The 16,899-nt window shown below is 43.8% G+C and overlaps 1 protein-coding gene across 1 annotated transcript in view; it reads right to left on the bottom strand.

Annotated features, from left to right (window-relative positions):
• Positions 1 to 900: 900 nt before the first annotated feature.
• LOC308163921 (piwi-like protein 2) overlaps positions 901 to 16,899 on the bottom strand; it is a gene marked incomplete at both ends in the record, with an annotated part of 29,941 nt that continues 13,942 nt past the window's right edge. The window contains 6 exons of the mRNA XM_080538095.1: positions 901 to 1,057; positions 1,195 to 1,302; positions 1,610 to 1,863; positions 4,314 to 4,419; positions 4,877 to 4,965; positions 12,662 to 12,778. Coding sequence (XP_080394221.1) covers positions 901 to 1,057; positions 1,195 to 1,302; positions 1,610 to 1,863; positions 4,314 to 4,419; positions 4,877 to 4,965; positions 12,662 to 12,778 — 831 coding nt within the window. The remainder of the gene's footprint in view (positions 1,058 to 1,194; positions 1,303 to 1,609; positions 1,864 to 4,313; positions 4,420 to 4,876; positions 4,966 to 12,661; positions 12,779 to 16,899) is intronic.

Below are 16,899 nucleotides of genomic sequence, written 5' to 3'. Positions count from 1 at the left end.
GGCCGACAGAGTGCTGTTTCGTGGCGGAGATTGCAGGGTACCCTGCTGTTGTTGTTGCGAGCAGCGACGAGACACCGCCATTTTCGCAGCTCTCTGGCAACAATAATAGCCCAGTTACATTTCCTGTGAAAGTCATCTATGCTTCCGGTTATGCAATCATGACACCCTGGTCGGGTTCTCTTTTTTGCAATCGATTTTATTGAGCGATAAACAACGTACAATACTCTTATTTATGTGAAGACAAAAAGGTTTTCTGTGTTAATGGGAGACTGTCGTAGCTATAGCCTGCCTTGTATACATATGCTGCTGTACAATGCCACCCACTTTCCCTTTCACAACCCTCAATGTTTGGATTCAGTAGGAAGCCCGAGTCCTTTTCAGCTGATTTCTGGTTACTTAATGATTAGACATTGGGTAGAGACATCTACCCTGGTCTTATATGGATATATGTAAGCAGGAAGGATGTCGAATGTTCCAATGTCATATTACAGCACTGAGCTGCGTTTTTCCAGAGCCGAAATAACAGACCAAAGCCAAGCCGGATCTAAGAAAACTTTTTAATTTGCAAGAGCAGTGAGCAACCGAACTCCAAGTAAAAACAAACAAAAATGCAATTTTTCAGTGCAATACAGTATGTGCAATTTTTCAGTGCAATTTAAAGTAAAAAAATAGAGACGCTGCTGCTTTTTTTTAAAGTAAAAAAATAAAAGAATATATTCTTTATATAAAAGAATTAAGGTTTTTTAACAGCACTGAGAGCGGAGCAAAGAAAACAACCAAAAATTGTCTGACAAAAAAGACGAACAGGAAAGACATTATTTTAACATCGGCTCAACAGAACTTGTGATCCGTTTGTTGTATTGACTGTGGTGGGTGGGGGCCGCTGGCTAGAGGCATAGATCAGAGGAAGTAGAGCTTGTCTGCCAGCTGTCTCCCTGGCACCGTGTGTAGGTACTGGCCTGACAGGTACGCCAATTTGTGGGCATACATGCATGGCGCTGGCACACGGATGGTTCCGGGCCAATTCCAGTACAGGTGGCACATCTTGAAGGTCAGCCTGGCATGAGACCCAAGGGTTGTATGATGTTAATTCGGCGACAACAAACGTACCCACTTCATCCACCAACCTATGACATCATCCATAACTAATAAGTGAAAACCGTTATTTCTCCAACCGCCAACTGGTTCCATTACCTCTGCAGGTGGTCTGGACTGAGATCGGCCGTGTTGTAGATGATGATGTAGTGGGTGGGGAGGCCACAGCCGTGTCGGATCACATGTGCCATCAGGAAGAAGTCCACCCTGGAGAATAATAACATGTTGTGATATATGAGAAGGCGGACTTAAAAAAGTATGACAGAAAAAAGTATAACATCTAATATAAAAGTAATAATAGAAACAGTGCATGCGGTCTTGTTCTCAGTGCAAATCAGCCTGACGTTCCAGTTATTAGGCGGACGTCCTTATCCAGAGCGAACTACATTAAGTTCATCCGCCAAAAGTAAGTGACTCTCTACAATAGGTGCGAGCAGCCAAAAGTAAGTAGGGAAGAAAGACTCTCTCTAATAGCTGCTAGCAGCCACTGCTGGGGAAAGGGAACAGGACCAACCATTCCCTGTTGGTGACGGTGTGGTCTAGTACGGTCCCGGGTGGGGCGGTACCAAAGCGGTCTCCGGAGCAGGAGTACAGTGTGGTGTTGATGCGTTTCTTGACCACGATGAAGACGAGCTTGGGCTCGTAGTTGGGGAACATCTCGAAGCACTTGAGCAGCTGTGGGATCTCGTAGAGCTCCACCGCCTTCAGCTGGCCGTCCGAGACGCCGTCCCGGTACACCACAATCTTCTCTGGGAAATTGTGATTCACCTGGCAGAAAAAAAAATGAAGTGCATTAGTGCAGTGTTTCTCAACCCTCTCCTCGGGGCGCCCCAGCCGCTCCACATATTTGATCTGTTCCACCACCAGCACTCCTGATTCAACTAATCAAGTCCAAATCATAATTGCTTTGGACTTGATTAGTTGAATCAGGTGTGCTGGTGGTGGAACAGATCAAATATGTGGAGCGGCTGGGGCGCCCCGAGGAGAGGGTTGAGAAACACTGCATTAGTGTATGCAGTGGGCGATTTTAGCATGGCATTTCAGGAAGGGAAGTTTTGGATGACGACTGTGTGGCCCACAAAAAATAAAGGTAGTCTACGGTAGGCATATGCCATGGGGCTGCGCTGTGAGTACCAGGGAGCAGAAAGATTTGATCTGAGTACGCTTCATATGCTTCAGCGCGATAGAACGCTACATTGAGGTTGCAACAAAGTAAAAAGACGAGACAGACACGTGTCTTTGGAGAGGGATTTTGGGCGTCATCGTCGATGTCAATGTGTCTAACTATTTGCAGTTGAATGAGCCTGGCGGACATCCTGAAGAAGTCACACCCACACCATTTGTCAATTCCTTTGCGATTGTAATGTGGCTGAGGAAATCACACCCTGGCCACCCCTATGTGTAATGTATCTCACACCTTGTCCTTGTTTGGAAATTATATTTAAATTGAGGGACAGCGTTATTCTTGGAGTTTTGGGTTAGGCCTGTCGCGGGCACCATTCTCCTGTGTGTTCTTGACGCACGTTAATGCATGGTTAAAACTTAGTCACATGTTGCTTTGAAACTATTACGTTGGTTATTATATTTTGTTGATTAATTATTCAAATTTTCTGTTAAAACAGCACAACATCATCATGACCAGGTTATCACAGAGTTTACCATCAATGTCTAATGTTCACATGCATTGTTAATGAGACGGAGAGAGTCAGCAGTTTCAGCTACTGGCCTGAGTGTAAACTTACTCAAGCCGATTTATCTTAACGTGAGGGCATGGTGAAATAGCATTTTGAGTATTCTTAATGGAATCTAGGATCCGATATGATCGAGTCTGTCACATAGGGATGAGCAAAGCATTGTCAATCATTATTAACCATGAAATGTCTTTTGGAGTCAGACATAACGTAATGTTAAGTTGTGTAAGTCACGTGACCACATGTATGAGTTTGTTCGATCATGTCCATGACCGAAATAATTATGGGGGAATAAATGTCTTAAATTTGACCCGTCATCTATTCTTCAGTGTTTTATTTTCATATTTTATATCTTCAATAATTCGCATGCTTTATCGAAATACAAGCATGGAGCACATTGTTAACATGTAGGAACGTTTTTATCAATTGTATTTCTTTAAATGTCAAATATCATCAGAGCAGAGGCTTTAACACACTACAAAAGCCAAAGCATTAACACACGCAAAGTAGGCTAGGCTAATTAACAGGGAGGTCTATGAACATACAGCCCAGAACATACACATTCTCCTAGGTCTGTTTGTTGTGCTCCGCGATGCTATGGCGATATGCACCATCTATGGCACTATTCAGATCGGACGCAGAGCTTTCATGCTTCTGTTCTTCTGACAGATGTTTCATGTCTTTGAATACATCCAATGGCCAAACAGAGTCTCTGTCATGCCAGATTAAGTCTGACCTGGCCAAATAGTGTCCGTCTGATGTAATCAATATTTTTCGAATGCCATTGCTATGCACTTATCTAGTCTTATTGCACTTGAATAGCATTAAGGTTGATACGGGCTCACTAGTCAGCCATAGCTTTTATGTTGGCATGGCCATTTTATATGAAAACACCTGCTAGCATGCTATTTTTTTATTTGGCAGGCGGACATAATCTGGCATGACATCTCCACCAATAGCATACACGGGAAACAGAGCAGTACATGTTTCGAGGTGCTAACCGTTAGCCGTCTCTGTTTGTCAAACCATTCCTCTTTGGATGTACGGGTCACTTTATGTGTGGCCCTAAACGTTTTATCTCCAACTTCTCTTCCAAAGGCAATGTACTCATTGTACACACGCTATAATAAGGATTGTGAGTCAAGTTTATTATATGTATGCACACCAATACTTTGCTCTATAAGCAAAGTAATGGCAGCTTTCACTTCTGGCATCTTTTTTTATCAATAAGCTGGCCAGCATCGATGGCTTCTATCCTTCCCTGTCCTCCTTGTTAACGCCGCGTGTGCTATTGCTTACCGTTGTCTTTCCAGCCACATGCGGCTACTATGGTTGTAGAACCATGCCAGAGCACCCCTCCTCCCGCCATGAGCATATAGACAAATGACACTTCTAAGATTATAAAGTAAATACTGCATCAGGCATTTATGCTAGGAAATTAAGCGAGAAAAACCCAACTAGTTTTCTATACATAATTATTATTATCATACACAAACACTGACTTCCATGAGACTTTGTGATGGTTACCTCGTAGTACTTCTCCAGCGCAGCCAGCAGGCACTCCCTGAATCCATCGATGATCTCCTCGTTGGGCTTCTGGAATGTCACTTGGGAGTACCACTTGGTCATCAGGCTGTGAGAGGAAGGTTAGGAGACAATGTCAACATGTGACGGCAGCTGGTGAACGCAGGAACAACTCGACAACCGGCAAAATGTTCGGAATTTTATTCTGGAAAAATGTAAATCAATTTCAACGTTGTTGGAAATCAATGACGCACTCGCCAAAATATTGCAATGCAGTGGATTCGCTGAGTAATCCCCACGACTACCTACTACCAGTTGCTGTCACAAATAAGTCTGAAGGGCTTTCTTAACCATTTTAATTGCATTCACTACCCTTAGTGTGTAGCTATGTCATTTGAGGAGAATGTCAATGGCTTGTAAAAACATAATTTACATAAAGGCAAAAGTAATTGTGTATGTTCCTAGATATGTTGTATCCTTTGTATGGGTCAATATGATTATGTCTTAAGTAAGAACAAATAACATTTTCCGGCTTGAATCGGACAATTAAGTTATATCCTATTTACCTGTTCTGGCTTGCGACAAAGCCCATGACGGACCGGTTCTTCTTGCTGGTGTCGTGGTGGACGTCAACCCCGATCACCATCAGGTGTTTCTATTGAGAAAACTCCTTCACTTTAAAATATAGATTTTTCATTACAAACAACAACACATGGATGACGTCAGACTGGGGTGAATCTGGAATTAAGTTTGTGCCTTGCAGCAAAGCAGCAAAGCTCTCCAGCTCATCCAGAATGTAGTCAAACTTTCAGCAATATTATTCCAGTCCGAGCCACCAGGCACCACGGTGGCAGGACAGTCTGTTCTGCAGCCTAGTGGCAGCACGCTTTAGTACACCCTAGTGGGAGCACACCCTAGTGGCAGCACACCCTAGTACGCCCTAGTGGCAGCACACCCTAGTGGCAGCACGGTTTAGTACGCCCTAGTGGCAGCACACCTTAGTGGCAGCACGCCCTAGTGGCAGCACGCTTTAGTACGCCCTAGTATGCCCTAGTGGCAGCACACCCTAGTGGCAGCACGCCCTAGTGGCAGCACACCTTAGTACGCCCTAGTGGCAGCACACCCTAGTGGCAGCACGCCCTAGTACGCCCTAGGCTGTGCAAGGTTAACAACCTGCTGCTGAACAAGTCAAAGACCCAGGAAATCATCGTGGACTTCAGGAGGAAAAAGTCTGAGGTCCAGCCCCTGCTCATCGATGGAGAGAGCGTGGAGAGAGTCTCAGCCCTCCGATTCCTGGGGGTGCACATACAGGATGACCTGTCCTGGAAGAACAACACAGCAGCCACCATCAAGAAGGCACAACAGCGGCTCTACTTCCTGAGAGTCCTCAGGAAGGAACACATCAAGCAGGAGATAATGGTGGCCTTCTACCGCGGCGCAGTGGAGAGCATCCTCACCTACGGCATCTGCAACTGGTTCTCCAGCTGCACAACCGCGGAGAGAAATGCGCTACAGAGAGTCGTGAGAACAGCCCAGAAGATCACCGGCGCCCCCCTCCCCTCTCTGGAAGAGCTGTACAACACACGCTGTCTCAGGAAGGCCTCCAAGATCTCCAGAGACCCAACCCACCCTGGGTACGAACACTTTGCCCGGCTGCCCTCGAAAAGGCGGTACAGGACCATGGCCGCAAGGACAAACAGACTGAAGCACAGCTTCTACCCCAGGGCCATCCAGGCCCTGAACACAGCAAAGACCTAGGTTCTGGGCCCTGGACAGTCTGGACGGATTGATGGCAGCTGCTGGATTGAAAAAATCAGGTGTAGTGCTGAGGCACAAATATGTACATTTCAAGCCTGCAAACTGCGACACTTTAAATGAATGTGCAATAACACTATGTGCAATATGACAACCCTAGTCGTCTATCTGTACAGTATAGTATAGTGGATAGTGTACATAGCCTTTATTTATGTAAACCAGCTCCTTCCCTTCTTGTTTTTTTTCCTTTTTTTTTCTTTCCTAGCACCAGGGGAGCCACCCCTCCTAAATTTCGTTGTTTGGTACCTGTACTATAGCAATGACAATAAAGACCATTCATTCATTCATTCATTCATCCTAGTGGCAGCACACCCTAGTACGCCCTAGTGGCAGCACACCCTAGTACGCCCTAGTGGCAGCACACCCTAGTACGCCCTAGTGGCAGCCCACCCTAGTGTAAATATCGGCGCACACCACACACAATACGATCAAGGCTGTTCAATCCAAGATTTTTTTTCTTTTTAAAATTAAAAGTTTTTGTAACAAAAACGTCAATAAAAACATTTTTTTTGCCCATGATTTGGCGGCCCACTTGCAGTACTCTCGCGGACCACCAGTGGGCCGCGGCCCATAGGTTGGGAACCGCTGCCCTAGTGGCAGCACACCCTAGTGGCAGCACGCCCTAGTGGCAGCACACCCTAGTACGCCCTAGTGGCAGCACACCCTAGTACGCCCTAGTGGCAGCACACCCTAGTACACCCTAGTGGCAGCACGCCCTAGTACGCCCTAGTGGCAGCACACCCTAGTACGCCCTAGTGGCAGCACACCCTAGTACGCCCTAGTGGCAGCACACCCTAGTACGCCCTAGTGGCAGCACGCCCTAGTACGCCCTAGTGGCAGCACGCCCTAGTACGCCCTAGTGGCAGCACACCCTGGTCACCTGCTCCTCAGGCCCTGCCTCTGGTCAGGGGGAAGGAGGTCCCCACCCAGACCACAGCTGCTGAGTGAAGGGAACATTCTATGACACTAACTTAACTTCCCTTCTTCAGGCTGCAAACTGTAAATGTAAATTCTGTTGCATGAATATTCTTTGTTTTATGTGATTGAATAGTAAAATTCAGTTTGGATAATTATTAAGTCGATTGTCAAAAATAATCGATATCTATGGGCCAATTTGATCTCATTTCATTTTAGTCACATATGTATTGGCTCATTAGCCCAGAGGAAACATAAATCACTGACTTCCATGTCTACATATAACATATAGCTTGTCCTACTAACATAAATCCTATCACATACATATTATTTATTTTGTGTTGTTTCAGTATTAATAATGGAAAATTATGTTTATTTATTTATTTTGTGTTGTTTCAATATTATGAATGAAATATTATTAGTACGGTTGATACTGACATTTATGAATTAATTAACTGGATTATATAATTTAAGTATAATTGTTCTCACTTGAAAGTGACGGATAGGGGTAGGACATGATAAGCTTAGGCTTCATCCTACTCCCTTTCCAAAATTAATAGGTCTGTACTCTTCGTATTAGTTATTTGTTCTTTTATTATTTTAAATCATGTTAGAAATAAAAAGATTCATTCATTCATTCACATGATCGTCTTCCCAACAACCAAATAAGAAAATGACACCCCTGCACATGGCACATAAAGTTATAAGCGTGCCTGTTTGCATCTATGATTGATTTATTTTTCATTTATTTATTTTATTATCACTACATATCTTCCGCCGTAGACTGACCCATCTCTTAAGCCTACATATTGACTGTCCCTCCTAAAGACCTCTTCATCCCTACTACCCCCCTGTACAGTTTCTCTACTGAAATAAGTAGTAGTAGTTCTTCTAGCATTGTGACTGCCAATGGCCCCTGGTCCTAGCATAGATTTGTTTTTATTATGATGACTGATGTAAAGATGATTCACTTACTTACAACTACTTGTTGCAAGTCGCTTTGTATAAGGCATCTGCTAAATGTCCAAAATGTAATGTAATGTCGGCTTGGTATTAACTGCCATCCATAACAACATTGCAAAATTACAATTCTTACAATGCTGCTTATATATCATGCATGATTTTGATTGAACCAAGCAAACACCGTCACCTCTCCAGTCTGTTTAGTCTGATTTTAGTCTCAGAGATAATTGTCTCATCTTGTCTTAATCAAACAATATGAAAATGTACACTGCTCCAAAAAACTAAGGGAACACTTAATCATCACAGTATAACACCAAGTCAATTAAACTTCTGGGATCGATCTGTCTAGTTAGGAAGCGTAAACGATTGTTAATCAACTTCACCTGCTTAGGTGCAAATGAAAGCGACAACAGGTGGACAGGAGAGGCAACAGCAAGACAACCCCCAGAAAGGAAATGGTTTTGCAGGTGGTGGCCATAGACCAATTCTCTCTCCTTATCCTTCCTGACAGATCTTTCTCTTGTTTTGCATTTTGCTAGTGACCTTGTCACTACTGGTAGCATGACGCGGTACCTGCAGCCCATTCAGGTTGCACAGGTAGTCCAGCTCCTCTAGGATGGCACATCCATACATGCCGTCGCAAGAACAGGGCTTAAAATGGGAAAAAATCCTGTGCCTGAAACTTTTTCTTGGGGAGGGGGGTCACAGTTTGAGATATTGGGAGAGCGGGTACAGAAGACAGCTTCTTGTCTCAATGTTTAAATGCATTAATACTATTTTATAGTCAATACAAAATATATGTCTCAATGTTAAAATGCATTAATACTTTAAATGAATGTGCAACAATACTATGTGCAATATGACAACCCTTGTGTACATAAGGTTCAGATATAGGAAAAGTTAGGATATTTATAGCATAGAGTACAGCACAGTGTTTTATTGTATAGTAGCAGGGGTGAAAGTGGTTTGAGTTTCTTACAGGAACTATAGGCTACTACCCCAACCTTCATCGTTTCATATTGTTCTCCTCCTGCCCCCAGCTTCATGCATCCCTGAACACACACATCGTGGTGTTGGTGTCGAAATTAGAAACACTTTAGGGCTGCCATGTTTCACCAAAAGTTTGGAGTGAGAGTTTTTGGTGGTGGAGCGACCCAAAACGGTGCACGTTTTGGTAGCGGCGGCCCCTCTCTCCCACACAATTATTTGTGCTAGTTTCCTGCAATTTTAAACCAGCACAAGAAATGAAAATAATTGGAACATTTGATAAAACAAGAGAAATTCAGATAATAAATTCAGATAATATATCTTAATAAACAAATACAGTAGCCTACAGAGTCTAAAACAAAATTGGGCCTCATCAAGTGAACTCAACCCCTTGGTCAGCAGCAGAAAGACCCTTGGTCATCATCTTATACAGTGCATAGATGGCTATCATGTTATACAGTACATACCAGGGTTTTTCCTGGGTCAGAATCAAGCCTTGGAGGTTGATGTTGTGCGCACGCAGTGCGCCCACATTTTCTTTGAGGGACCCCCCAATTGTTGTATTTGTATTGTAAATTGTAATTATTATTATTATTAATAATAATAATAATAATAATATGATGCGATTTGAAAGTACCAGTAGGCTACCAGATACGTATGCACATATTTTGTTACCAGGGTTGCCAGATGGAATTGACAATTTCCAGCCCAACCAGTCTAAAAGCTGCCGAATCCACCCGTCCAGTGTGAACAAAAGTAGCCCAATCTGGCAACACGGCTTGCTTATGGAAGCATATAGTGGACTAAATTCAAATGTTAATGCAATTTGAGATTGCATTTGCATGTTCCACTTTTGCATGCATTCTTTCAGACAATATTCAAATTCAAATGCAATTCTAATGAGCGGATGTGTTTCCTAGAACATATAAATGCAATTGCGTATCACATTATTGCATTACAATTTGAATATTGACTCAAATAACACAGGCAAAAGTGGCAAATGAATATGCTATTTTGGGATTGCATAGTAATTTTCACATTAGAATGAACTTTTGAATTTTGTCAGCTACAAAGCAGCGCATGACTTTGAAAATTAAATGTCAAATGGCTTTGCATTATCATTTTAATATTGACAGCGAATGTGCACATCAGGTACATGAAAATGAAAATGCAAATCATTAGAATTGCATTTGAATTTGAATATTGTCTGAAAGAATGCATGCAAAAGTGGAACATACAAATGCAATCTCAAATTGCATTAACATTTGAATTAGGTCCACTATATGCTTCCATACGGCGCGACTGTAATCCCGGTCGGACTGTCTCAGTGCCCAGTGCTGCCCACCCAACCACGTCGCGTCGCGTCGGGTCTACTGTAAAGCGGGTTAACATGTCCTTTTCAAAGGTATTAAAATAGACGCAACGAAACATAACATCAGCCATGTGTTTCCTTGTTGGAAATTATGGATCGTGAATCGTGATTGCTTCTGCACTCTGCAGCAATCGGATTTTGATTGACAGGCAGCTGCATCTCTTCCCCCAACGGCGTTCCGGCACAGAAAGTCTTGCCGGAACGCAGCACCGGACCGTTCCGGCCCACTTTCACCTATGTATAGTAGTATAGTAGATGGTGTACATAGCCTTTATTTATGTAACCAGCTCTTTTCCCTTTTTTATTTTACCCTTGGCCCTCGTGTTTTTAGTCTTTTTCCAAGCACCAGGGGAGCCCCCCCTCCTAAATTTCGTTGTATGGTACCTGTACTGTATTAATGACAATAAAGACCATTCATTCATTCATTCATAATACTGTTTTATACTCAATACAAAATAAAATAATATATTTAGATGTCTTTAAAAGGCCAAACTGATTGCATCACTTATTAAGCCACTATCACTATAACAATACAGAATAAAATATATACATGTCTTTAAAAGAACAAACTGATTACTTATTAAGCCACTATCACTTATATTCTCCTTCTTGGCACCACGTCCCATAAGGCTTCCCGTCACTACTCAGGGTTTTTCCTGGGGAGGTGGTACCAGTGGTGTTTGACATCGGGGGGGACCCATGAAGCAGGGCTGTCTGGGGGTCCTTAAACATCAAACACTTAATTTCTTGCATTCTGGTGAATTGATATGCACCAATTTGTGCCCTTTCTCCATCAATTTATGGTGGAAATGTCATTATATATGTAAAGGAAAACACAATATTCAGGCACCAGATGACCATTCAAAATATAATGTAATATAATGCAATATAAGGCTCTCAGGCATTCTGTACTTTCAAATATGTATACTCCTTGAGCAGTCAACATCAACTATCAGCTGTTTCGCTAGCAAACGCGAAAGCTAACTTATTTGTGAAACAGCGCCCCCGCCACCACGTCGGCGCAATGCCGCAATTGCAGTTAGAAATGAAGCTTGTAGAAAATACGACTGTCAGAGTTTTGTCGAGAGCTGGGACGGAGGCAGCCGCCTCATAGTTCTCTATGCAGGAAAAACCCTGCTACTCTCCTCTATCCATGCCCAGCGCCATTTATTCCTTACTCCTCGTTCTAGTATAGCTGTGTCTTCGCCAGGTTTAAGAAACTTGGCTTCCATTTTAATAGACTCTTACTAAAGTTAGCGAGATAGCGGGCTGCTAAAAGCGAACGTCTCTACAAGCTAACATTACACTCATTCAAACTTCTTAAGGCCCGCCCCACTACTCTGCCTCCGATTGGCTAGAAGTCGTTGGTTGGCTTGAGCAATGTGATACCATTGGTAGGCGGAACTGTCTCTTTGCTGAAGATGACTCTTTAAATTACGATGTAAACAAAAAGCATGTGATTTTATTTATTTATTTTGCTCAAAATTCCCCCGCGCCGGAAATCCGGCACCGTGCCGGAGAACTTTAAGCCCTGCAAGAAGGTTTGCTGTGTCTCTCAGCAGTCTCAAGAGCGTAGAGGAGATACCCGGGAGATGGGCCATTACACAAGGAGAGCTGGACAGGGCTAACCCAGCAGCAGGACCGGTATCTGCTCCTTTATGTGAGGAAGAACAGGAGGAGCCCTGCCAGAGCCCTACAAAATGACCTCCAGCTGGCTACTCATGTGCATGTTTCTGACCAAATAGAAACAGATTCCATGAGGGTGGCATGAGGACCAGACGTCCTCTAGTGGGACGTCCAGCACCATGCAGCTCGATTGGCATTTGCCAGAGAACACCAGAACTGGCAGGTTCGCCATTGGCGCCCAGTTCTCTTCACAGATGAAAGCAGGTTCACCCTGAGCACATGTGACAGACGTGAAAGCACCTGGAGACGCTGTGGCGAACGTTATGCTGCCCGCAACATCATCCAGCATGACCGGTTTGGTGTGTCAGTGACGATCTGGGGAGGCATATCCTCGAAGTGTTCCCTTCATTTCTTTGAGCAGTGCATTTTCGTTCAGTTATTGTCTCGTCTTTTGTCACAGAAAAACTAATATTTTAATATTTACAGAACATCTTTGTCCTTTATCTTGTTTAATATCGTTTTTAATATCTCTCTGTTTTTATCTTGTTGTGTTTTTGATATCTCTTTGTTTTTACCTACTTGTCCTGCATTATAGTATAAATACAGTCTGATTGATTGATCTTACCATAGTCACCTTCGTGGACACCCAGCATAATACGAGTTTCATACTCACCAGAGGGATTTTCACAGTCCACAGCTCTCCCCCAAGTTTACAGTTCATCTGCAGCAAGATCTTCTGGGCGATGCTCCTCAGCTTCTGAGGCTGGGAGATGGTCCGGATATTGATGACCTACACAATGTGAACAAACACAAGTGATTAAACCTTTGGGTTTGACTGAACAAGCAGTTGAGAAACATTTGGTTTTGTGTATAGTCTCTGTCCCTAGCCCCTACTCCCAGCATTCACATATCAAATCAAATCAAATTTTATTTGTATAGCGCATTTCTTACAAGATGCAACTCAATGCGCTTCACATAATGAACATTCTCAGTCAATCAATCAATCAATCAATCAATACTGACAGAGCCGCAAGCAGGCAAAAGTAAAAGTAAAAACCTGTACACTATGTAGCCAGGAAAATTCCCTTGCAGCCCTCTATACATAGAGCGACTACTAGCCAGTTTGCCTACCAGCACCCAGCGGTGGGCCCCCACACCCCCCCCCCGGGGAGCCCCCGCCGCCCCACACACCCAGCCCGCCCCACCACCAGCACACCCGGCCCAGCCAAGCAAGCACAGATCACAAAGGCCCCGCACAAGGACGGCCAAGCAGGTGACCCGGCGGCGGAACAGACCAAGCACACCGGGCAGCCGGGGGCCCCCAAGGGGAGGCCCAAGGACCACCGGCGCAAAGCAAGCAAGCAAGGGCGAAAAACCTGTACACCATGTATCCAGGAAAAGTTCCATGCATATTATCGGCGTACACATATCTCCCTCATTACACATACTGTATCTCCCTCCCCACAGTGATCCGCAACGCCCCCACCCTGGACTCCTTCAAACTAGCCCTCAAAACTCATCTGTTCTCCAAGGCCTTTGGCCCCTAGTCATTGTTTCAGTTTTGCTTTTGTTTGTTTTCTGTTTTGTCTGTCCGATCATTCCCCTGTAAAGCGTCCTTGGGCTTTTTGAAAGGCGCTATATAAATTAAAGTTATTATTATTATTATTATTATTATCTGAAAGGATATAACTGTGATGGGAGACCGTTTTCTCATCTGTCATTTATTATATTCTTATAATTATCGTAGAAAAGATACCGCTTCAGTCAAACTATACAACCATCTAACTAACTATCCAAATCCCACAGGACTACTTTAACACATCATACCAAACGGACGCCCGCGGGTGCGAGGTGAGACTATAATAAAACAACTCTGCCATTGTGAAGCCCATGCCCTCCTCCATCCCCCATTTTACCCCAATCGTGTTTTTAACATAATAGCATTATTCCAAAAAAAGAAAACGGGAGGCATTTCCATGACTACCACAGCTTTTTTTGATCGCCGACTTCTCCTAGTCACGTCCTGAGGTGTGGTTAACGCCTGCTCCCAAAAGGCGCAAATGGACCGCTTGCACTCTCAGTCTAGCTTTGACCCTCATGATGATGAATTGAAGCTGACACTACAGTTATGAATGGCTTACCCATTTCAACCTCAACAGCAACACAGACAGGCTATCATTATTTGCATGATCAAAGCGATGACATAAAACCCAGTGCAGCATGTGAAGAACCGCCATGCGCCCTTCATCACACCGGTGTTTCCAAACGCTAATTACATTAGTTTCACTCCAGACGTCACATTTGACTGCAGGTTGTTGTTGTTTTTACAGTAGGCTATTTACCGTTAGGGATGCTCCGATTTATCGGCCACCGATTTAAATCGTCCGATTTCACTCCAAATGACTCGATCGGTGATCGGCAAAAATGGCCGATCGCAAAAACCGATCTTTTTTGCATTGCTCTACTTTTCCGACGTGCGAATGCGGCAGCGGAAGGATCCGTCAGTCGCGAATGCGATGCGGCAGCGGAAGGATCCGCTGTCAGACTCGTGCATGGCCATGTCGTCAGTTTGGCAGTTTTTCACAGTGTCCCCCAAAGATCCGAAAAATGCTATATGCAACGTCTGCAAACAAGACATCTCTCGTGGAGGACAGTCAAGTAAGTCGTACAATACGACAAACCTTATACGACATTTGACGAATCGTCATGTAACGGAGTTTCGTGAATATGAGAAGGTAAAGGCTGCTGCAACATCAGCAGCAGCGGGCCCGTCTATGAAGCTAAAACAGCCCACAGTTTTGGCAGCGTTTCAAAGCAGCGAGCCATACCGTAGCGATAGTAAAAAAGCAAAAGACATAACAAAGGCAGTAATGGAATTTATTGGGCTAGATGAACAGCCTCTATCAGTGGTACAGGATGCGGGTTTCACACGGCTGTTAACCCATTTGGATCCGCGGTACAAAATACCCGGACGCAAGTACTTCACCGACGTCGCTTTGCCCGAGTTATACCAGACCGTATATAACAACATTAACACCCTTCTACAAAGCAACGTAACTGCTATTAGTTTTACCTCGGATATTTGGAGTTCAAGTGTGTCACCGATGTCCATGCTGAGTCTTACCGCACAATGGATCAACGACAACTTTGAACTGAAGCAGGCGGTTCTACACTCCCAAGAGTTTTCAGGTTCACACACGGCTGCGGCGTTGGCAGGTGCATTCAACACTATGTTGGAGTCATGGAACATCCCGAAAGACAGAGTGCATGTGATTAGGGATGGGACGATTATCGTGATTATCGTTAATCGCGATAAAAACACACGCGATAACTTTATCGTGGAGAATTTTAATTAGTTGAATAATCGTCATAATCGTATGTTATAAATACATAGTAATATAATTTTGATTTCTCACATGAGCCGCGCGCGAATATCCTCACAGAAATTTGTCTCGCGGGATTGTTCAGCCTGCACGTGACTGTCAAGTCAGCGTTGTCAGTCAGTCACTAGTATGCTAGCATACACCATGGCTGCATCGGCCCCGTGTCCATTGTATCCTCCGAATAAAAAAGTGAAATCTGATGTGTGGAAGTACTTTGGCTTCACAAGTCAAGAACGCCAGGATGAAGAGCCAACATGCCGAACTTGCCGGAGGAAAGTGTCTGCCCCGAGGGCAAACACGTCCAATTTGCATGTGCACCTCCGTGACCGTCACCCTGCGTTGTACTCTGAACTCCAGGTAAAATGAGCCTGGCTTTACTAGTTAGTTAACATGTGACTGTGACATTCATCTGAATGCTCGTTAGCAACATGAATCATGATGCACTGATAGGGCTTACACACCGGCAGTTCCGAACGCGGGCTCATTCGCCAGACACGCGAACGCGAACCGGCGTTCGGAACTGCCGGTGTGAAAGCCCTATGTGTGAACGTGCAGGCTATCCTACTGTATACATGCCCAGCTCATGTCACGAAAGTGTCCTTATCTAGCTCTCAAATGGATTGAAATGAATGGATACGGATAGACTACGGGTGTGTGTGGCCACGGCATCCTATCCAGTCAAAAATAATTTTCAATGTCATAGAATTCGTTAGAATAGTCTCCGTGAAAAACAAATCATACAGTGAATTAACATTAAGTAGACAGAGCATCTTTGATTACAGCTTGTGCAAAAGTGAACAAAATAATGACATGGTTGAAGTAATGAATTAAAAGTATATAATAGAAGTAATGAATTATGAATGAATGAATGAATGGTCTTTATTGTCATTGATATAAAAATACAACAAAATATAAGTTAAAGTGATTACAGTGTGTTTTATTGGCATTCTAAAGTTTTTTTTTTTTTTTTTTTTAATTTTTCTTTTTCAAAATTTTTTTTATTCTCGCGATAATATCGTGGATCGCGATTATTTTGCCCACGATAATCGTGACATGACATTTTCTAATCGTCCCACCCCTACATGTGATACTTCGGGACAATGCCCAAAATATGGCAAAGGGCATGAGAGATGCTGGTCTACCCAGCTTAGGCTGCATGGCACACAGCCTGCAACTTGTCGTGAAAGAGGGACTGTTGTCACAGCGTGCCATCCGTGACATACTGGCTATGGGGAGACGAATTGTCGGACATTTTAAACATTCGTCTTCGTCTTATTCGCGTCTTCAAGACATACAGAAACAGCTTGGTCAACCTCTGCATAGATTGCAACAAGATGTAGAAACGAGGTGGAATAGCTCTTTTTATATGCTACAGAGTCTCCTCGAGCAGAAACGCGTGTTGCTGTCCTATGCAGCCGACTACGATTTGCCATGCACCTACAACGCCAGTCAGTGGAAACTGATGGAAAATATAGTGTCACTACTTACACCATTCGAGGAGCTTACACGAGACATCAGTTCATCAACA

Source organism: Nansenia antarctica (assembly GCF_963989245.1).
Source record: "Nansenia antarctica genome assembly, chromosome: 8".
Classification (NCBI taxonomy): domain Eukaryota; kingdom Metazoa; phylum Chordata; class Actinopteri; order Argentiniformes; family Microstomatidae; genus Nansenia; species Nansenia antarctica.
The sequence above is the reverse complement of the archived record's forward strand: the minus strand, read 5'-3'. Positions and strand labels throughout refer to the sequence as shown.